The 17456-nt window shown below is 43.7% G+C and overlaps 1 protein-coding gene across 7 annotated transcripts in view; it reads left to right on the plus strand.

Annotated features, from left to right (window-relative positions):
• Window positions 1-11084, plus strand: part of MBD5 (methyl-CpG binding domain protein 5) — a 110233-nt gene extending 99149 nt beyond the window's left edge. For all 7 annotated transcript variants that reach the window (XM_033516248.1, XM_015634711.2, XM_015634709.2 and 4 more), the window contains 3 exons: window positions 2952-3025; window positions 5405-5480; window positions 7584-11084. In XM_033516248.1, the coding sequence (XP_033372139.1) occupies window positions 2952-3025; window positions 5405-5480; window positions 7584-7655 (222 nt within the window). In that variant the 3' untranslated portion in view covers window positions 7656-11084. The remainder of the gene's footprint in view (window positions 1-2951; window positions 3026-5404; window positions 5481-7583) is intronic.
• Window positions 11085-17456: the final 6372 nt, after the last annotated feature.

Consider the following 17456-nt stretch of genomic DNA (forward strand, 5'->3'; position numbering starts at 1 on the left):
CATTCCCAGTGTGCTTTTAGGGATTAACTTCAGAATCTCTGTGTCCAAATCTCTGTGAATGTTTAATAGAATTGAAGGGTTTATATTTTAGAACTTCTGTAAAGAGGGGAATTTTCTTACCTCATTCCTGCGCAATTTCACGTTTCCTCCCTAATCTGTGGGTTGCAGAATGTGCTGTTGGTTTTGTGCAAACCTCCTTTGCTGTGCTGGGGTTTCTGTGCTTTGTGTGGGAACTGGGGGATGTTAAATCCAGTGGCACCAATTTTATTGGATACTGAAGCACAAAAACCAGGGAAGCAGATCCTTGCAATGCTCACAGCAAGGTGGAGACCACTCCAAGCTCTCCGTGAGGAATTCGCACGTTGTGGATCACCTCTGCCATCAGGCCACCTTTAATTCATCACTTTCAATTAAAAAATGAAATAAATGTGTTTAATTTCTTCATCAAGAAGTGCGGAGTGACAGCCATTCCAAAGGGCAGGAGCTGAGGGTGGAAGGTGGGATACACAGGGAAAAACCCACACCAAACCAGAAGAAATCACTTGGAAAACCACAAAGAAATAACCTCAAAAACCAAATGTTCTTCAGGAATTCTGCACCATCCATGGTGGGAGTGACCTGCAGCACTTGGGAAAATTCCTTTTTCTCTGGAGCTTCCTGAAAACATCTTTTAAAGTCTTTGTGTAACCAAATGTGACCCTCCTGTGTTGTATTGATTTGCTGTTGGGATTTGTACATTCTCTGGTCTTTTGATTGTTTATTATTTGATTTTTGTTTCCATTCAAATGACTTTGGTCATTCAGGTATTTAATGGAATAATGGATCTGTTTGGAGGATCCAGACAGGAAAAGGAGGAATATTGCTCTTCCTTTCCTTGGTTTTTGGCTACTGGAAATTAGAGGGGCCCAAGGAAGTGCAGGAGAAATTTCTGGGAAGAAAAGGAGCAAGCCTCCAAACCAGAGGAGTTGTATCTCATTAAGCAATTTATTTGATTATTACCCACCTTAATTATTGTTCATCACCTAAACAGGACCAGAGCAATCAAAGATTTTGTGGGAGCTTTTCATGGTGAATTCTAACAGGGCAAATCCTGCTCTCAATGTGACTTTTCAGGGGTTAAACTGGGCTGGTTAAACTGGACTGGTTAAACTGGACTGGTTAAACTGGGATGGTTAAACTGGGCTGGTTAAACTGGACTGGTTAAACTGGGATGGTTAAACTGGGATGGTTAAACTGGGTTGGTTAAACTGGACTGGTTAAACTGGGCTTTTCTGGTTCTGCAGGTAAAACAGGGAGGATTGCTCCCAGCTCTGTGCGTGATTTGGTGTTCACTGGCCTGGTTGATATTGATGATTATTAATTGTTATTTCTGTTGGAGTTGTTTTCTATACCCTGTTTTGTAACAAGTTGATATTTCCCAAAAAACCCAAATGTTTTTTTTTTATGTATAACCATCACAAAATTCCAAGAGTGAAGATTACTTTAAGAGATCCTTTGTTTCCCAAACATGATATTAATTCTTGATAACATTATTTACATTGAACTTTGCAATTTCTTTCATGGCAGTTTGTTCCTTAGATTTATATTTCTGTCATGGATAGGGATAATTCCTTTTTTTCTCATGTTTGTCCTTAGAAAAGCTCCCCAGGTTCTCCATTTCTTCTGAATTTGTGTTCTTCCAAAATCCTGTGAGGGGAGGGATTACTGGAAGTATTTGCATCAAAAGTGAGCAGGTTTTAAGGGAAAAATGCTACAATTTGTGGCATAATTGAATTTATTTCATGAAAATTGAAATCTCAGCTCCCCAAGTGCAAATTTCTCCATTAGTGACTCCTGGAAGTGCCTGGATCAGCACATTTCCGATTTCTTTAGCCCAGGTGTGACATCAAGACATTGAAATTTGGTCTAAATGTGTAATTTTGGGCCTTATTTCGAGAGACTTTGGCAGCTGCTCACTCATTACCTCCACCTTGTTGTGTCCACACATCAGATCTGTGGTGAATATAAATTATTTAGGAATTGGAAGGCTGAATTTGGAGGGAATTTGCATTCCCACTTCATTTCCAGGTTGTGTATAGGCAGACTCTATACACATTCAATAAATTTGTATTTAAAGTGTCAAGTAAGATGTAACAAAGAAAGAGGAATTGAACCATTTCTTTCCTTTAGGTTGATGTGTTCTAAATACCTGATTTTGTTGTTTTTACCAGCAGGGAATGCCTGCACCAAATCAAAACAGTAGAGTGAAGTGGCCTCATGTTTTGAGACGCAAATGATGAAATTACAGAGATGTTAGAATTAATTTTCTGCTGGTATTGTTTACACTGGGACTAACTGGTGCCCACACAGTGGTTGAAATTCCTTAAATTTAAAATATTCAAGATTTAAATTCTCAGTTCTCATGAGCACGTGCCTAAATTCATCCCTGATTGCTAAAGAAAAATAAAGAATAATTAATTTATTTAAAGACTAATAAATAAGCTGGATAAAGCTCCAGTGAAGATTCCTGGATTCAGCAGGCAAATCAGGATTTCCTTGTGGAATGGGAATGAATTTGGCCGTGCCATGAGTTGAACAGAGACCTGGAATTCCTCACCCAGGAACTGATGGTGACGAGAAGGTAAAAATGGGATCATCAGTCCCAGGCACTGAGAATTCCAGGTGTGCATTCCAGGGGTAAAATCCCTTTGGGAAAGTCAGTACAGAGTGAGGGACTTCACCAGCACTGCCAAGAAAGGTCCTTAAAAGATTCTTCTCGGTTTTGCTGCCACAAATGTCCCAGATTTGTGTTTCTTTTGCTGAGAAATCCCACCGATGGATGAATGTGGGAGGGGTGGGCAGCTCCAGGCGCTGTTCCTGCCCTGCTGGAGGGGGATTGCCAGGCTGGCAGAGCAGGAAAGGTGGGATTTGCTGCTCTGGGTAACGAGGTTTGGTGTCCATCCCTTCCCCAGGTGGAGCCGGAGAAGCTGAAGACACTAACGGAGGGGCTGGAGGCGTTCAGCCGCGCCAGGAAAAGGAACAGGAAGTGAGTCCATCCTGCTTCCCCACACAATCCCAATCCTTCCCATGCTCTGCTGCTGTTTTGGGGCAGCTCAAACTGAGGGATCCATTCCTTGGAATTCCTCCTGTTGGTTCTGGAGCCTGATGCGTTTTGAGCACATCTCTGTAAAACATCCCTGGGAGCTCCTGGAGGATTCCTGAGAAGTCATTCTGTCCAAAGTATCCTGACCAAAGCAGAGTTTTTAACCAGCCCTGACCTGCTCCCCGTGGCAGCTGAGCACAGGTTTATTCTGAGGAATTCCCACTGCTGAGAAGTGTTGCAGGAATTGTGGCTGAGCTCTGGGTCACTCCTGTGTCAGCTGCTCGGGTTTATCCAACCTTCACCTTTTAGTGACAAACCAGCAGAGAAAAACGGTGCAACAGCAAATATTGGGACATGAAGAATCAGGATGGGCAAAAAGAGGAAAATTACTGAATTTTGAGGAGGGGAAAAAACCTCTCTGGACATTTTTAAAAGGATGACAGAGTAGGAATTGTGCTGTGATTGGGTTTGTTCTGTGATGGTGCTTGTTCACTGTCATAGGAAAATACATTCTTAAATCTGTGAGATTTTAAACTCATCTCTGAACAACACAGGCTGAAAGGGATTATATAATTCCCTCTCTACCCCTCCTTTTAAGGGGTGAGCTTTGCTTTTATTTCTGTGTCCCATGGGGCCAAAGAGAAGGAATTTTTATACCAATGAGACAGTGGTGGCGGCTGCTTTTTCCAAAATCGTCCTCAAAATTCCCTCCTGAATTTTAAGGGAACGCAGAAGGGTTTTTGGTGACTTCCCAGTTATTTATTCGTGTCCCTGAAGTGAAATCAGTGACTCAAGGACAGCAGGAGTAGATTTAAAGTGGTTAAAGCTGATATAAACTGCTGCTTTACAGCCCTTACGGTGTTTTTTTCTCCATATTTCAACTTATTTCCTAGTTGAAATTCTTTGGCAGATATTTCCTGGTTTCCCCATGTCCTGCTGTAGATTTATCTGGCAAAGTTCATTTTCTTTTTCTTTCTGATTTGTGATGTACTATTGGATTTTTATCCAGGTTTTTTAAACATTAGGTGTTAAATATAATTGCTGTCCTCATCACAGAGGCCCAGAGTTGCTTCAGCAGAGCAGGATTGGTATCCAAATCCTTGAAATGACGTTCACATTCCATAACTCCATGAATTCTTTGTGTCTCAGTTCCATCTCAGCTCTCCAGCTGTGCAGTTATCCCTGCTCCCACTCCTGCTGCACACAGAGCATCTTCCAGGGTCATCCCCAATCCCAGTGGCTCCTTCTCCTTCTCTTTCCTGCTCCTCTGGCTGTTCCCCAAATTTCCCTTTAGTCAGGAATGTGCCACCCATCCCCACCAGTCCTGCTCAGTTATTTCAGGTTATCTCTGCTGTCCCTCCTGTTGGACACCTGCCATGGGCAGGGTTGGATTGGTGAAGCTTCCACTGCCTTCCCAACTTCCAGGGTTGATTTAAATTGGATGTTGGGTGGGTGAAATCCTTCCCTGGGAAGGTGGGGAGTCCCTGGCACAGCTGCCCAGAGAAGCTGTGGCTGCTCCTGGATCCCTGGGAGTGCCCAAGGCCAGGTTGGATGGGGCTGGAGCAGCCTGGGACAGTGGGAGGTGTCCCTGCCATGGCAGGGGTGGCAGTGGATGGGATTTAACCCTTCCCACCCAAACCAGTCTGGGATTCTGGGATTAAAAGGAAAGGGTTTTTATGGGAAATGTCTCTGTGAGGGACAGGCCTGGTCCCAGCAGGGGAGAAGGTGCTTCCCTACCTGTGTGTGCCATCACCTTCCCTCATGACAGACATGATCCTCCTCATCCTCCATCTGCTCCTTCTCCCATTTCCTCATCTCCAGAGCAGGACCTGTCACCATGTCCAAGGGGGAAAAGTCCTTAAGGAGCAAAAGGACTCCATGGAATTGTCACTGTGAAATGAAATGTGCCAGGGGTAATTTGGGGTTGGAAGCAGGAAACCTTCACCCACCTCTCCCTCAGCCTGTGGGGTGCTGCCACTCCAGCCTAAAACTGGGAACAGCTGAGATAATGAATAGTTTATTGGAAATTAGAAGGAAATTTAACTTTTCTTCTGTAATCCCAACACAAACCTGTACCTTCCATAATGTTCCTACAGGTCTGGTCTTCTTCTCTGTGCTCCCAAGCTGGGGGTCAGAACATTCCCAAATTTCTGGGTTTCCCGCGCTGTCAGAAAGGGCAGTTCATCTCCCCACATTCCCGGGGCTCTTATCTCTTTAAACCTCATATTTATATTTTCCCCCCATATCCTGGGTTTAAACAATCTCTTCAAGTTTTCTTTCTGTAGTTAAGAATTACTGATGGCTTTCATCTTTTCTCCCCAGAAGTGGAAAGCTAAATAACCATTTAGAAGCTGCTATACACGAGGCCATGAGTGAACTAGACAAAATGTCTGGGAATGTAAGTTGCTTTTCCTTGGGAATATTCTCCTTTTCCATGTTTCTGCATGTGTGTCCTTTGGAGGGAGGCTCGGTTTGGGTGGATTTCTAACAAATTCTGGTTTTATATTCTGAAATAATGCGGAATTTTCAATATTTCCCCTGTATTAAAAACCGTTGGCAAATGTCTGATGGTTCTGAAAAATGGGGAAAGTTGTAGGGTTTTAGGTACATTGCAAATTTTATTACTTTTGACAAAAGAGATTTACACATCCAGCCTGATAAGACTTGGATGGGTTCCAGTTCTGCTTGTGTTCCATGGGGCTCCTCTGGCTGATGACACAAAATCTGCCTCATTTGTTTCTCTGCTGGAGTAGCAAAGTATTGAAACCACATTTGAAAGCATCTTTCTTTTGAGTGCAAAACCCTTGGAAAACTCAGTTTTCCCCATGAGAAATAAAAGATTTTGTTGTGAAAGGTAAGTTTTAAAAAGAATATTTCTAATATCACTAAAACAAGAGTGGTTTTTCTACACTAATTACAATGTTTCTGTGTAACTCCAGTATCTTTCCAATAACGAGTTTGGTTTATAAAATATCCTCATTTTTATTTCTAAAATGTGGCTGTAATTTCATTGCAGCCCACCTGAAAATAAAAAACAAATCTTATCACAGCACATGCAACCTCCCACATCTTCTATTTGGTCATTAATTATTCAAATTATTAATTATAAAATGTTTGAACACATGGAAAAAAGGGATTTTTGCTGATATTCAGTGCTCAGGACTGAAGATGTGCAGTTTTGGATGTCACAGTAACAACTTTGGGGAGCTTCTGGAGTATAAAAAAAGGAAATATATTTATATTTATTTATATATTTGAAGAACTGGAGGCTTAGAGTTGATTTCAGACCCAACAAGAAATATTTTAAAAGTTATTCAGTAGCTTTTAAGTAACAACCCAACCAAATCTTTAGTTGAAATTTAATTTTACAAACTGAGGTTTGAGCTTTGATTTAAAACAACGTTGTTGTGTTTCCCTCCTTCGGAAGGACAAGGAAAGCAGGAGTTGATTGTTGTTCTGTACCAAATGAATTTGGGATGGGTGTTTGGGCTGGCCCATCCTGCTGCCACCTTTTCCCACCCATAAATCCAGGAATACCAAAAGCTGCCTGCTCTGGGCACTGGGAGCGGCAGAAATGGCTCAGGGGAAGTGCTGTGGTTGGATTTGCTGCTCTGCTTCTTCTGTCCCCCAAACTGATGGGCCTGCAGTGCCTGGATTGATCCTTTAATTAGATGGGCACGGAATTTGGGATCAGGGCTGATTTCCATAAGGATTATCATTCCCAGAAGCGCTCCCAGGGAATCAGCAGCTCTTTTTAATGACTTGCAGCTTTTGCAGCTCCTGCTGCTCAGCCCCAGCCAGTGGGAAACGGGAAACATGTGCAGCAGGATCATCAGCTCCAAGAGGGAATTCTGGCAGGAGCCAGTGGAGGCAGGGAATGGCAGCGGCTGGAGAGCTCGGGAAGGAGCCCAGGGAGCTGCTGAGGGATTGGTTCCTCTGCTGGGAGCTGCAGCTGCTGCCGACAGATGGTGGTGGAATTCCACACCAGCTCAGCCTTCCTCCTCCTCCCCTCTCTCCTACTGGTTCTCCCTGAGCAGCCAGCGATGCCAGACTTTGGCTCTCAAACCCGTCCGGCATTAGCTCGGAATTGAACGTTTCCTTTTAAACACAGAGAGCTTCCTGAACATCCCTCATTCCTTAATAACAGCCCTGAGCTCCGATTTTCCACGTTACCAGCATCTTTCCCACATTTTATCACTCTGGTCACTCCAAGGTATGAAAGCTTGTCACTGAATTTGGCATTATTGCACTTTGGGATCAGGCCCTGGTTAGGGGGTTTCAGTCCCTGGTGATGTGGTTGTTTCCCAGCCACTGCAGCTGCTGGGACTCTCCAAGGTTGGGGATGCACAGGTTATGGAATCAACCTTTTCCTCCCAGTTTCTCCAAGCTGTTGAAGTCTCTTTATCGAGTGTAGCTGTGGAATGCTAAGAGCTGGTTCCTGACAGCCCCTCGAGCCTCTGACCACTGTCCTTTGCTAACTTGTGAATATACTTATTTTTAGGTCCACCAAATCCCGCAGGGAGACAGACAAGTGAAGCCTCCAAAACTCAAGAGGAGGAAGATCTCTAGATAACATTGAATGTCTTTGTTACTGGTCCAGTCCTTATCACAGTGAACGTGCACATGAGTCTATCTGTAGGTATTGATCCAGACGTGGGTCTGTCAATATTTCTGTGGAGACAGCTCGCTGCCATCGCAGGGCACCACGAGGAGCAGTGCTACCAGATTTTGGATGATTAGGAGGGATAGAGGGTGCTGGATAAGCCAATCAGAAATCTTGAAAGGTTGCAGTAACAATGTCAGATGATTACTGAATTTTTTTTTTTTTTTCTATAATACTAAAAATTGTGATTATAAGAAATAGTCCAAATGTTTCTGAGAAATTTTCATTGTGTATATAGATAATACAGAATTTCATGGTGATATCTGAACTGTAAATATTGTACAATATTGTCATGTACAAGCGTACCTAATGCACACTTTATCTTTTATTGTACAAAAAATAGTGTACAAAATTCTTTGGTTTCTATTGAGTACACATACAAGAGACTACCAGTGTAAAGTGATAAATAAAAATACAGCCTAAATGCTTTTATATGATAATGTAAAAGATGCTGTTTTTGTATTTAACAGCAGAGAGAAGGCATGATTATGTAATACCTTAATTATGACATCCACTTCACGCCACTGAGTGTTCATTGCTATGTCTGTTTGGAATGAACCTTGCCTGGAAGTGCTGTTCTCCAGTTCAGGCCTTTAGGAGAGCGCAGCCTCGCAGATTCCCAACGGGATGTGGGATCACAGCTCTGATTAAGAATTCAAAGGCTGCAACCCCTCGGTTGCGTTTTTATTTACTTAGCTTTGAACGTAGAACGCTGTAGATTTGATTAAAAAGGGCAAAACAAAAAAAAAAAAAAGAGTAGAGGGACTATTTTAGTCAACCATTTCTGTAGGAGTTTCATAGCCACCTGAGGAACTAAAGAGTCGATACCCCCGTAACGTTGAGCCCCTCCAACCACCCCCTAGATTAATTAGCTTCAATTATCTAACGTCATTAACACGGTGTTTCCTCGGAAGGGGGCAGAGGCCCCGCTTTCAGGAGTGATCAGGATTGATTGCTATTGATTACCTTTGGTTTGGCAGTAGGATGAAAGGGCAACGCTCCACAGCGTCCGGGAAAAGCAATCCCAGGATCCATCTCGCAGTATTAAAGCAGAAAAAAAAGTTAAGGGTGGCTTACAAAACTATTAGCAACAGTAATTTTTATCAGTATTATGTAACATATCAGATTTATTTTATTTAAAAAGAATTATTTATACCATTAACAGATTCTTATATATATTAATGTGGCTGAAATGCGCAGGTTAAATCTATTAACCAAATTATTTATGTTATATTAAGTGAGAAATGTGAAACATATGTAGAAAAAAAAAAAAATTAATACACTACAGATTTAAAAGTCTAAAGCTATGAGCCATTATAAAATTAACGAACGGAAGTGTAGCACAACATTCTTTCCATTTGATTTCATTTTTCTTTTTCACACGGCCGGTGGCGATGGTGACGGAAGCCGTGGCATCCTCTGTCTGCGAGGCTTCCCGAGGGAACTCCCAGCTCACCATTCCCAGTCCCGGGTGGAGCTTTACCTCCCACCTCTGGCTCCGGGACCACCGCTTACCTCAGATTTCCCTTTCCCCGAGCCCGTCGCTCTCTGGCTAAGGACTGGCAGTGATCAGCACCCCGGCGGATCCCGAGGATCCCGAGGATCCCGCGGATCGTGGCTCCTTCTCCTGCTGCCCGGGTGTGCCGGGGCCGGTGTTGCTACCTCGGGGCTCCTCTCGCTGCCCCTGCCGGGCAGCTCTGTCTCCTCCGTGCTCCGCACCGAGCCCTTCCCGGGGGCTCCCGTTTTTCCGTCGCCGTGTCCCGGTGGCCCTCGGCTCTTCCCCGTCCCGATCCGTGCGCGTGGGCGAGCGCTGGAGCCCCTTTCCCTCGGGATTTCCTTTGCCTCTCCCTCCGCTTCGTGTCCCAGAGCTGAGTTTGTGTCTCCCTTGGCCCTTAGGTTTGTGCTCCCTCCCCGCTGTTTTACTTTACATCCCTAAGATTATGTAAAGTATTCTCGTGCACTTGATTTCCTCGGTTAATAATGGCATTGATGTGGGTGCTAGGAGTAGTTTTGTTTCAGTCCATACCGATTTTTATTTTTTTTTTTTCTCTCTCTTTTAGAGTTTTTATGGTTTCATGTAAGCAGTTAATGTAAATATTGTGAGCATTACAGGTCATGCAGTGTTGTAACATTTTAAGAAATGTTGCACCGACTTTACGATTAAAAAACTGGTCACTCATACTTGAATTTTGCCCATAGAGCCATTTCTTTCTCTTTGCATTAAAGCATAATCTACTTTTTTGATGGAGGCCCAACCCTTCTTTCTACCTTATTATTTTTTGTTTAATAAATCTCTATTTTTTCTAATAGAAGACTTAAAAATGAAAATTTAAAAAAAAAAAAATACTTTTTGCCTACTTTCTAATTTAAGAGAGAATTCCTATATTTAAAAGGTGGAGAAAAAAACAAAAAAAAAAACCAAAAAAACCCAAAAAAACCCTGAAAACCACAAAAAAAAAAATAAATAAATCCAAACTCCATTGTGGAAAGTGGATCACCACTGGATTTGTCATTAACATGGCACAATCACCCGAAAGTGGCTGAGTACAGCGAGCCCACGACGCCGATCAGGACCTCGGTAGATTTAGGGAACGCCGTGATTCCTTGAGGATGTAAAGTGTTGCATATGCTTGTCTATTTATTTATTTATTTATTATGCTTTCTTTTGCTTAAAGTGGGTGACAATGTGGTTGAGTCATTCAGATGACGTTCAAATTAAAGGAAATATTCCTCTTTTCTTTTTACGGTGCGTTGTGTGAACGCCATAAACGAAACAAAAATATTTTCATTTCTTTCAATGGGATTTTCTTCGTATTTTCAACTTTCTGGCTGGTATCAGCTGCAAAAAAAAAAAAAAAAAAAAAAAATTATAAATAAATATCCACATAGTTTAAAAATAATTTAAAAAAAAAAAGAAAAAAAAAAAACAACAACCCACCCCACCTCTGATGTCCCAGGTCTGTTATCCTCACAGTCTAAGGTTTTAGGGGTTAAGAGGAACTTCAAATTCCAAGGTCTTTCCGAAATCATCTTTGCAGAAGGTTTATGAGTCATGTGATATCCTTTTGGAGTCCCTGAGTTTGATGGTCTAGAGATATTAGAGGGCTCGTGGTGGACTGAATTACCTTAGGACTGAATTACCTTTCTTAGCTACAGTTTGTATTTTGCTATGTAGGGTTGTAATGTGAGAATTCCAGAAGAGCCGTAGCATAAAAGTGCTTTTCTATTTTTTAAAAAAACCCATTCTAGTCTTACTAAGAATTAGAGAATTTTTTTAATATCAGTTTTGTAATTTTTGATAAAGTTGTCAATATTATGATTAAATCACCAGAAAAAACAGTTCCTGTGCTGTTCTCTTCGGGGCAGGGACTTTGTCTTCCGACGGATTATTCCATGCCACGATGGGATGCCCACTCTTAAACGGGGCCACGGGCACCGCTGTCGAATTAAAATAGCAACCCACAGCTGTGAGGTTGAGTTAAATCCATGAGAGCCAAGAGAATTCCCAGTTCAGCCTGCAAATCCCACTGCCTGCCCATGGTTTGTGCGCTGCGGGAAGGCCACGGCGTCGGCGCCGCGTCCGAAGGGTAAGTCCGGGGAGCTGGCGGCTGTGGAGGCTCCTGCTCACACCAGCCAGGATCTCATCCCAGGCATTCACATCCACCCCATCCCACCCCTCTGACCGAGCAGCTCCACCTCCAAGGGCCAGGATTCCCCCAAAAACACCCAGTGCTCCAAGCACGAGGTTTCCAGGAGTCCCAAAAACCAAAGGGATCCTTCAGTTCCATACTCACCGTTCACACCGGGGTGCAGTCAGTGATGGAAAAACACCTGGAGGCTTTAAAACCAAAAATAAAATCCTACAAAAAATAAATTTCTCTATCTCCAGGTCACGAACCTGGGAGCTGCAGGGACTTCCAAGCCCCACCAAGCATTCCTGCCCTGCTCCTGGTGTCTGGTTATCCTCGTGCTCCCAAGGACAAAGAGCGATTCCATGCTCTTGTACATCCATAAATATTGCTCAGACTCACAGGCAGCCTCGGGCTGGGTTGGTGGTGATGCTATAAATGCTGCCTGAGTGGACAACTCCTAAAAATCCCCACTAGCCTGGTATGATCCTGCATCAGCACCTCTCCTTCAGCCTGGAATGGGGACTCTGTATTGGCTTTGCATCTGAAACAAGCTCAGAGCCCTCATTTCCCTCTGCCAGGTCTTGGCTGTGAACACTTCAAAGTGATTTTTGTTGTTCTGTTTAAAAAAAAAAGAATGATTAAAAACCCCAGGATTTGATTTGGAATCCCCCTTGCGGAAGAAGAAGATCCTGCAGAGATTCCATCTCCCACGTTTTTACCTGCTGCAAGATAAGGGTTTGTCTGTAATTGAGTGTCGTCCCAAAGGGAGATAAGGGGTAGGATTTAGAACTGGGGAAAAAATTTATATTTAGATCAGTGCTGTGTGGAAATTCCTGCTTTGGGAAAGGTCTGGGAAGTGGGAAGGGTTTTGACTTACACTGGATGAAGCGGGGCAGGGAAGGAACACGAATTCCTGTGTGAAATGGCAGAGAAGCACTGGCACAGGTTGAAGAGTTCCAAAATTCCAGGCAGGAATTGATGCCAGTGAGTGATCCTGGGCTGAGCTGTGGGGTGGTGAACAAAGTGGGATGAGAGAACAAAGGCTTTTCCAGCCACATCCACATCCATGGCGCAGGTAAGTGGAAAGTCCTTCACTGATAATTCCCTGAACACCCGAGGAATCGATATTTTGGGTCACAAAAGCACAGAATTTCGACTCGGCTGGTTTTTGCTTCACGTGGACCCACAGCAGGTGATCGGCTGCAGGGTCTGTGCTGGGAGGAACCAACTTCCCAAGCAGGATTCTAGACCAGACATTTCCTTCATCCCACTTCAGAAGTTTCTGTCTCGTCAAACCACAATCTTCAGAGGCCTCTTTCAAGGAGAAGCAATTCTGAACTCAGAAATACAGCTCGTTTTCACTTCCAGGAAAATAAGTTCTTGCTTCTCTCAATGATTTTTCTCTAGGGAGAGAAAAAGTCATAAAAATAACAAAGGTTTGGGGGTTGTCATTATCTGTTCTCAGTCGTGGGATTGAGCTCTCTTCTTCCGAGGAAAAAGGGAAGATTTACAGCTGAAAAATAAAACTTTCCTTTCCTTTCCCTTTCCCTTTCCCTTTCCCTCATTTTTTTAATTTGGACCAAAAGGAGAATCTTTAATTCCCAGACTGGGGCTTAAGAGTTTCATGAACCAAAATAAGAAACAGGAGATAACAAATGGGATATTGGGGAGGAATAAACCTTTGTCATTTACAACTTGGTTATAACAACAAAGTGTTTGACAATAAATCAATAAATACAATATGAATTTTTAAAATATATTTTAAAAATTTGGGCGAAGTTTAGGAGATTTATGGAAATACAAGTGTGGTTTTTGCCATCCTAAAACCAGCAAGGGGTCAATGACTTTTACAGAATTGCCCATAAAGTCCTGTTTTAGCAGCCACTTGGAGAAGTTTCTGTCCAGATGTTGGGTCCAGGTGTGGTTCCCAACACTTTTTATCCTCGGATCAGGAGCGTCCTCAGCTGCATCCATACAAAGAGTGGGGTGGAAGGAGTTTGTCCTAATGTGAGGAATGTCCAGGGCACATGTGATCCTTGTTAAAATACTTGGAATGCTTGTGGGGGAATTAGGCTGGAGCCCGGTAATGGTGCAAATCAAATCTGGCAGCCAGGAGTCCTCACCAGGGCAGATTTAAGCCGGGTTTAGCTAAAAACAGAGTCAAGCTTTGGGAGTAACAACAAAATATCTGCATCTGCTGGAACTGATTGGCATCGCCAAGAGCAGAGCTGATATCACTGAGGAATAAAAGAAAGGCAACAAAGCCCAGCAAGCAGCAAATGATGAATTATTCAATGCAAATGTCAACTTTTAGTAGTGACTGTGGCTGTAAATCTTTTTTTGCAAGGCTGAGCGTTGCCATTAAGGAACTCCATATGATGCTACATCTGTTGGATTTCTTTTATATCATTTTATTTTTATGGATGCCGGGGAAAAGTATTGGGAATTTCCACATTTGAATTTTATTAACATCATTTCCCAAGCTTCTGTCATCCGCTGATTTAATTTCTGGTTGATTTTTCTGGCAAGGGTTAAATCCATGCCCACTTCAGTAACATCCCAAGCTGTGAATCTTCAAACGAAAATCAGCTTTTGCTGAGAAATTTTAATTTTTCTATGTTTTGAACCCGAGCTGAATTCCTTGGGAAGATGGGGAATGGTGAGGGAAGAGCAAGGAGGTGTCCATTACTCTGCAAGTGCTGGGGGATTCCTATCACATCCATCTAATCAATCTGTCCAAGGATTTCTATAGCTCCCATTATCCCCCGTGCCTCCAGGATAAGAAGCTGGGAACAATTGCCCATTGTCAGTTTATGAAGGAACTTTTTCATCTTCCTTCCCCAAAGACTCGATTCTTAATTAAGTAAATTAAAATTAATTACGGAATGTGTACAACAAGATGTTATCGCGGCTGTGCCCCGAACTGAGCTCTGTGTGCTGTGCCTGCACTGCATCCTGCGTGCCACAGGAACGGGGGGACACGGGGTGGCTCCAAACCGAGGGAGGCCAGGACCCAGTGGGATATTGGGAATTGGGAATTCCTGTCTGGGAGGGTGGGCAGGCCCTGGCACAGGGTGCCCAGAGCAGCTGGGGCTGCCCCTGGATCCCTGGAAGTGTCCCAGGCGAGGCTGGATGGGTTTGGAGCAGCCTGGGATGGTGGGAGGTGTCCCTGCCCATGACAGGAACGTTCCCATCACCTGGTCGGGGCCTCAGCCTTGGGAAAACCTCTCTGCACATTGAAGGTCAAGCTCTGTGGGACACTCTGGGAGATTAAAAACATCTTCCAGACATCAGGCTGAGAGAGTTTCATTTGTTAAAAGGTAATATTAAGCAATTCCTAAATATCCAAAGGACAAAGGACATTTCCTAACAAACCCCAAAGCACCTCTGCATATTTTGTAATTATTTCTCGTGCTTTGTTAGCCAGAGCTTTGAACTGAGCCACATTCCAGAGGACAGGAATGCTGCACTTCCATTAATTAGTTTCCAGAGGAAGATGCTGCCATTAGCTATTGACAGGGATCCTCTTATTAACTGCCTGATAAGGATGACATAAGTATCTCATAAAATCATGGGTTAAACAGCAAGCGTGAGTGAAGAAGATTATTGGACCTGCAGCAAAATGAGCACAATTATTTACTGAATGAAAGGGAAGTGGAATAGGTTATTGATTGGGATCCTAAAACTTTTAGGAGATGAACATCTCAGAGATGTCAAGTGTTTTCAGAGGAGCAAATGTTCTTATTCCACGAGCAGTCAGAGCCAGGAGATTCCTCAGTGTGAGCTAGGCCAGGCCAAGGAGGGACCATTGGGAAAGGGTGAAAAGAAAAGCTGGGGTTTGTGCTCCCTTCCTTCAGCCCCACTTGTTCCTGCTGAGAGGGAAAGCAAGGTTATCCCTTCATCCCAGACATCAGGGGAGGTTCCCTGAGTGCAGCTTTTGGGACACAATTCAGCTGACCTCAATGAACAACATTCAGTGCCTTCCCACATGTGATTAATAACATGTTATGGAGCTGTAACTAATTAAATGGCCTTTAATTATCAGGTCCATGGAGTAGTTCATGGGGTTTTTTTAATGATCCTTAAAAGATGGAATGAGACTTCTTAAAAATTTCCCTCAGTTAGAGACCTCCTAATTTCTAACTCTTAATCCTCAAAGAAGTTTGTTTCTACTTTCTTCAATAAAACCAAGCCCTGGTAAGGCACTGCTGATCAGAAGTTTATGTTCCCTTCTACCTGTTTCTGGAACCAAAGGAAGAGTAAAATGGTTCAAAGTTTCTGCTTCTCAGAAAAAGGAAAGTTAAAAAGCAAGGTTGTTTTCAATCAGCTGCTGGTGGTGATGGAGAAAGGCATCAAGACCCATCATATCAGGTAAATAACCATGAATTCAAAGTTTTCTTGTCTCAAAAATTGCTGCTTTTAGCTCCAGTTGCACGATCTTGTTTTTGTTTGAAGTCTGAGAGAACTCTTCCTTCAGCCCTGCAGACAATTGCACCTATTCAACTTCTGGGAGAGTTCAGAAACACGGGGGTGTTTGGAAGCTTTTCTAGAGCATCTCCTCAGCAGAGTGTAAGAAGCACAGTCTGATCTCCAAACAAACCCAGCTAAATTTACCCTGCTCCCACCCACCCTGGCGAGGACTCTTGCCACAGTTCCCTGCTCACACGTCTGGGTCAGTGCTTAAATGCTCCATGGAAATTGAATTGCCGTTCCACAAAGGCTTCCAGAGACTTTGGAAATTTATTTCTCCCTTCAATCTCACTGCTCTGCTTTTCTCAATTGCTCCACAGCTCTGGCTCAGGGTGCCAGGAGGAGACCTTGCTTGTTTTCTGCATCACTGAGCCCAAAATGTTTTGCTTAAACCCAAAAATTCCAGCCCCAAAACAGTGGTGCAAGGGCTCTGCCTGTGGGGAAGCCTCAGCCAGTGTCCCCAAGCAGAGCACTGAATAATCCTTGGATGTTTTTAAGCTCCATCAGAGCATATTTGACTTTTTCCTCCTGTTGTTCTGATTGGGATATCACCCCACAGCAGAATTATCTCCTGATTGCCAACCTCAGCGATGGTTTTCATCTGTTCTGAGAGTTGTTCAGCCTCTCCCTCTGGATGTGTGATCACTGCTCCCTCTCCAGCCAGCAATCACATCCCTCTCCAGCCTTCATTCCCTCGGAGCAGGCCAGGCACAACCTCTCCTCTCTCTCCCTGTGGTTGTTTCTCCAATCATTGATCATTTGGGCAGCTGTTGGCTGCCAGGTTGGGGGATTTGTTACCCCTGGTGTTTGAGGAAGGGGGAGTTGCACTTCTCCGTAGTCTGAGCAGGACGTGGCTGTTTCTCTCCTAAATACCTTTAGATCATCTGAGCCATACTTGGAGCTTGTGTTCCTGTTGGAATCAACTGAAGCGTGTGGATGTTTGTTGGTTGTTTCAGTCAGATTTGATTTGATATTCACAGTGTTTATATTAAGAACTAGAATTAGTATGTGGCACTGGATTTCAAAATAAAGAATATTGATATAAAAGAAAGGAAGGTAAGATGAGTGCTGTTGTACAAGAACACACATAAGGTCCTGTGCCACACCCTTTGTGCCCTCTGCACAAAGGATTGACTTCCCTGGGCCATTCCTATTTCCAGCTCCTGCAGGAATGTGCCCCTCGCTGAGGGTGGGACTTTGGCATGGAAGTCAGAGAAATGGATTTGTATTTCCTCCCAACACCAGCTCCAGCTGCTTCCTAAACAATCTGCATGGCATGGTCCGTTTTGCCCTGGAATACCATGGCACGTCTATTCCCTCACATTTCCCATCTTTTGAGGGCTTTTGAGTATCTTTTTGTCCTGAAAGCATCTTCTCCACACCACAGAACCCTGATCCAGGACTTAGAGAAGCTGTGGCTGTCCCATGATCCCTGGAAGTGTTCCAGGCCAGGCTGGACGAGGCTTGGAGCCACCTGGGATAATGGAAAGTGTCCCCATGGCTGGGGTGGGAATGGGATGGGATTTAAGATCCCACTCTGCCATGCAGCACTTTCCCAATAGGAGCTTCCCCTAAAGCAGGAATTTCTTATTGTGTTTGACCATTTCAC

This window comes from Parus major, chromosome 7, assembly GCF_001522545.3.
Source record: "Parus major isolate Abel chromosome 7, Parus_major1.1, whole genome shotgun sequence".
NCBI lineage: Eukaryota > Metazoa > Chordata > Aves > Passeriformes > Paridae > Parus > Parus major.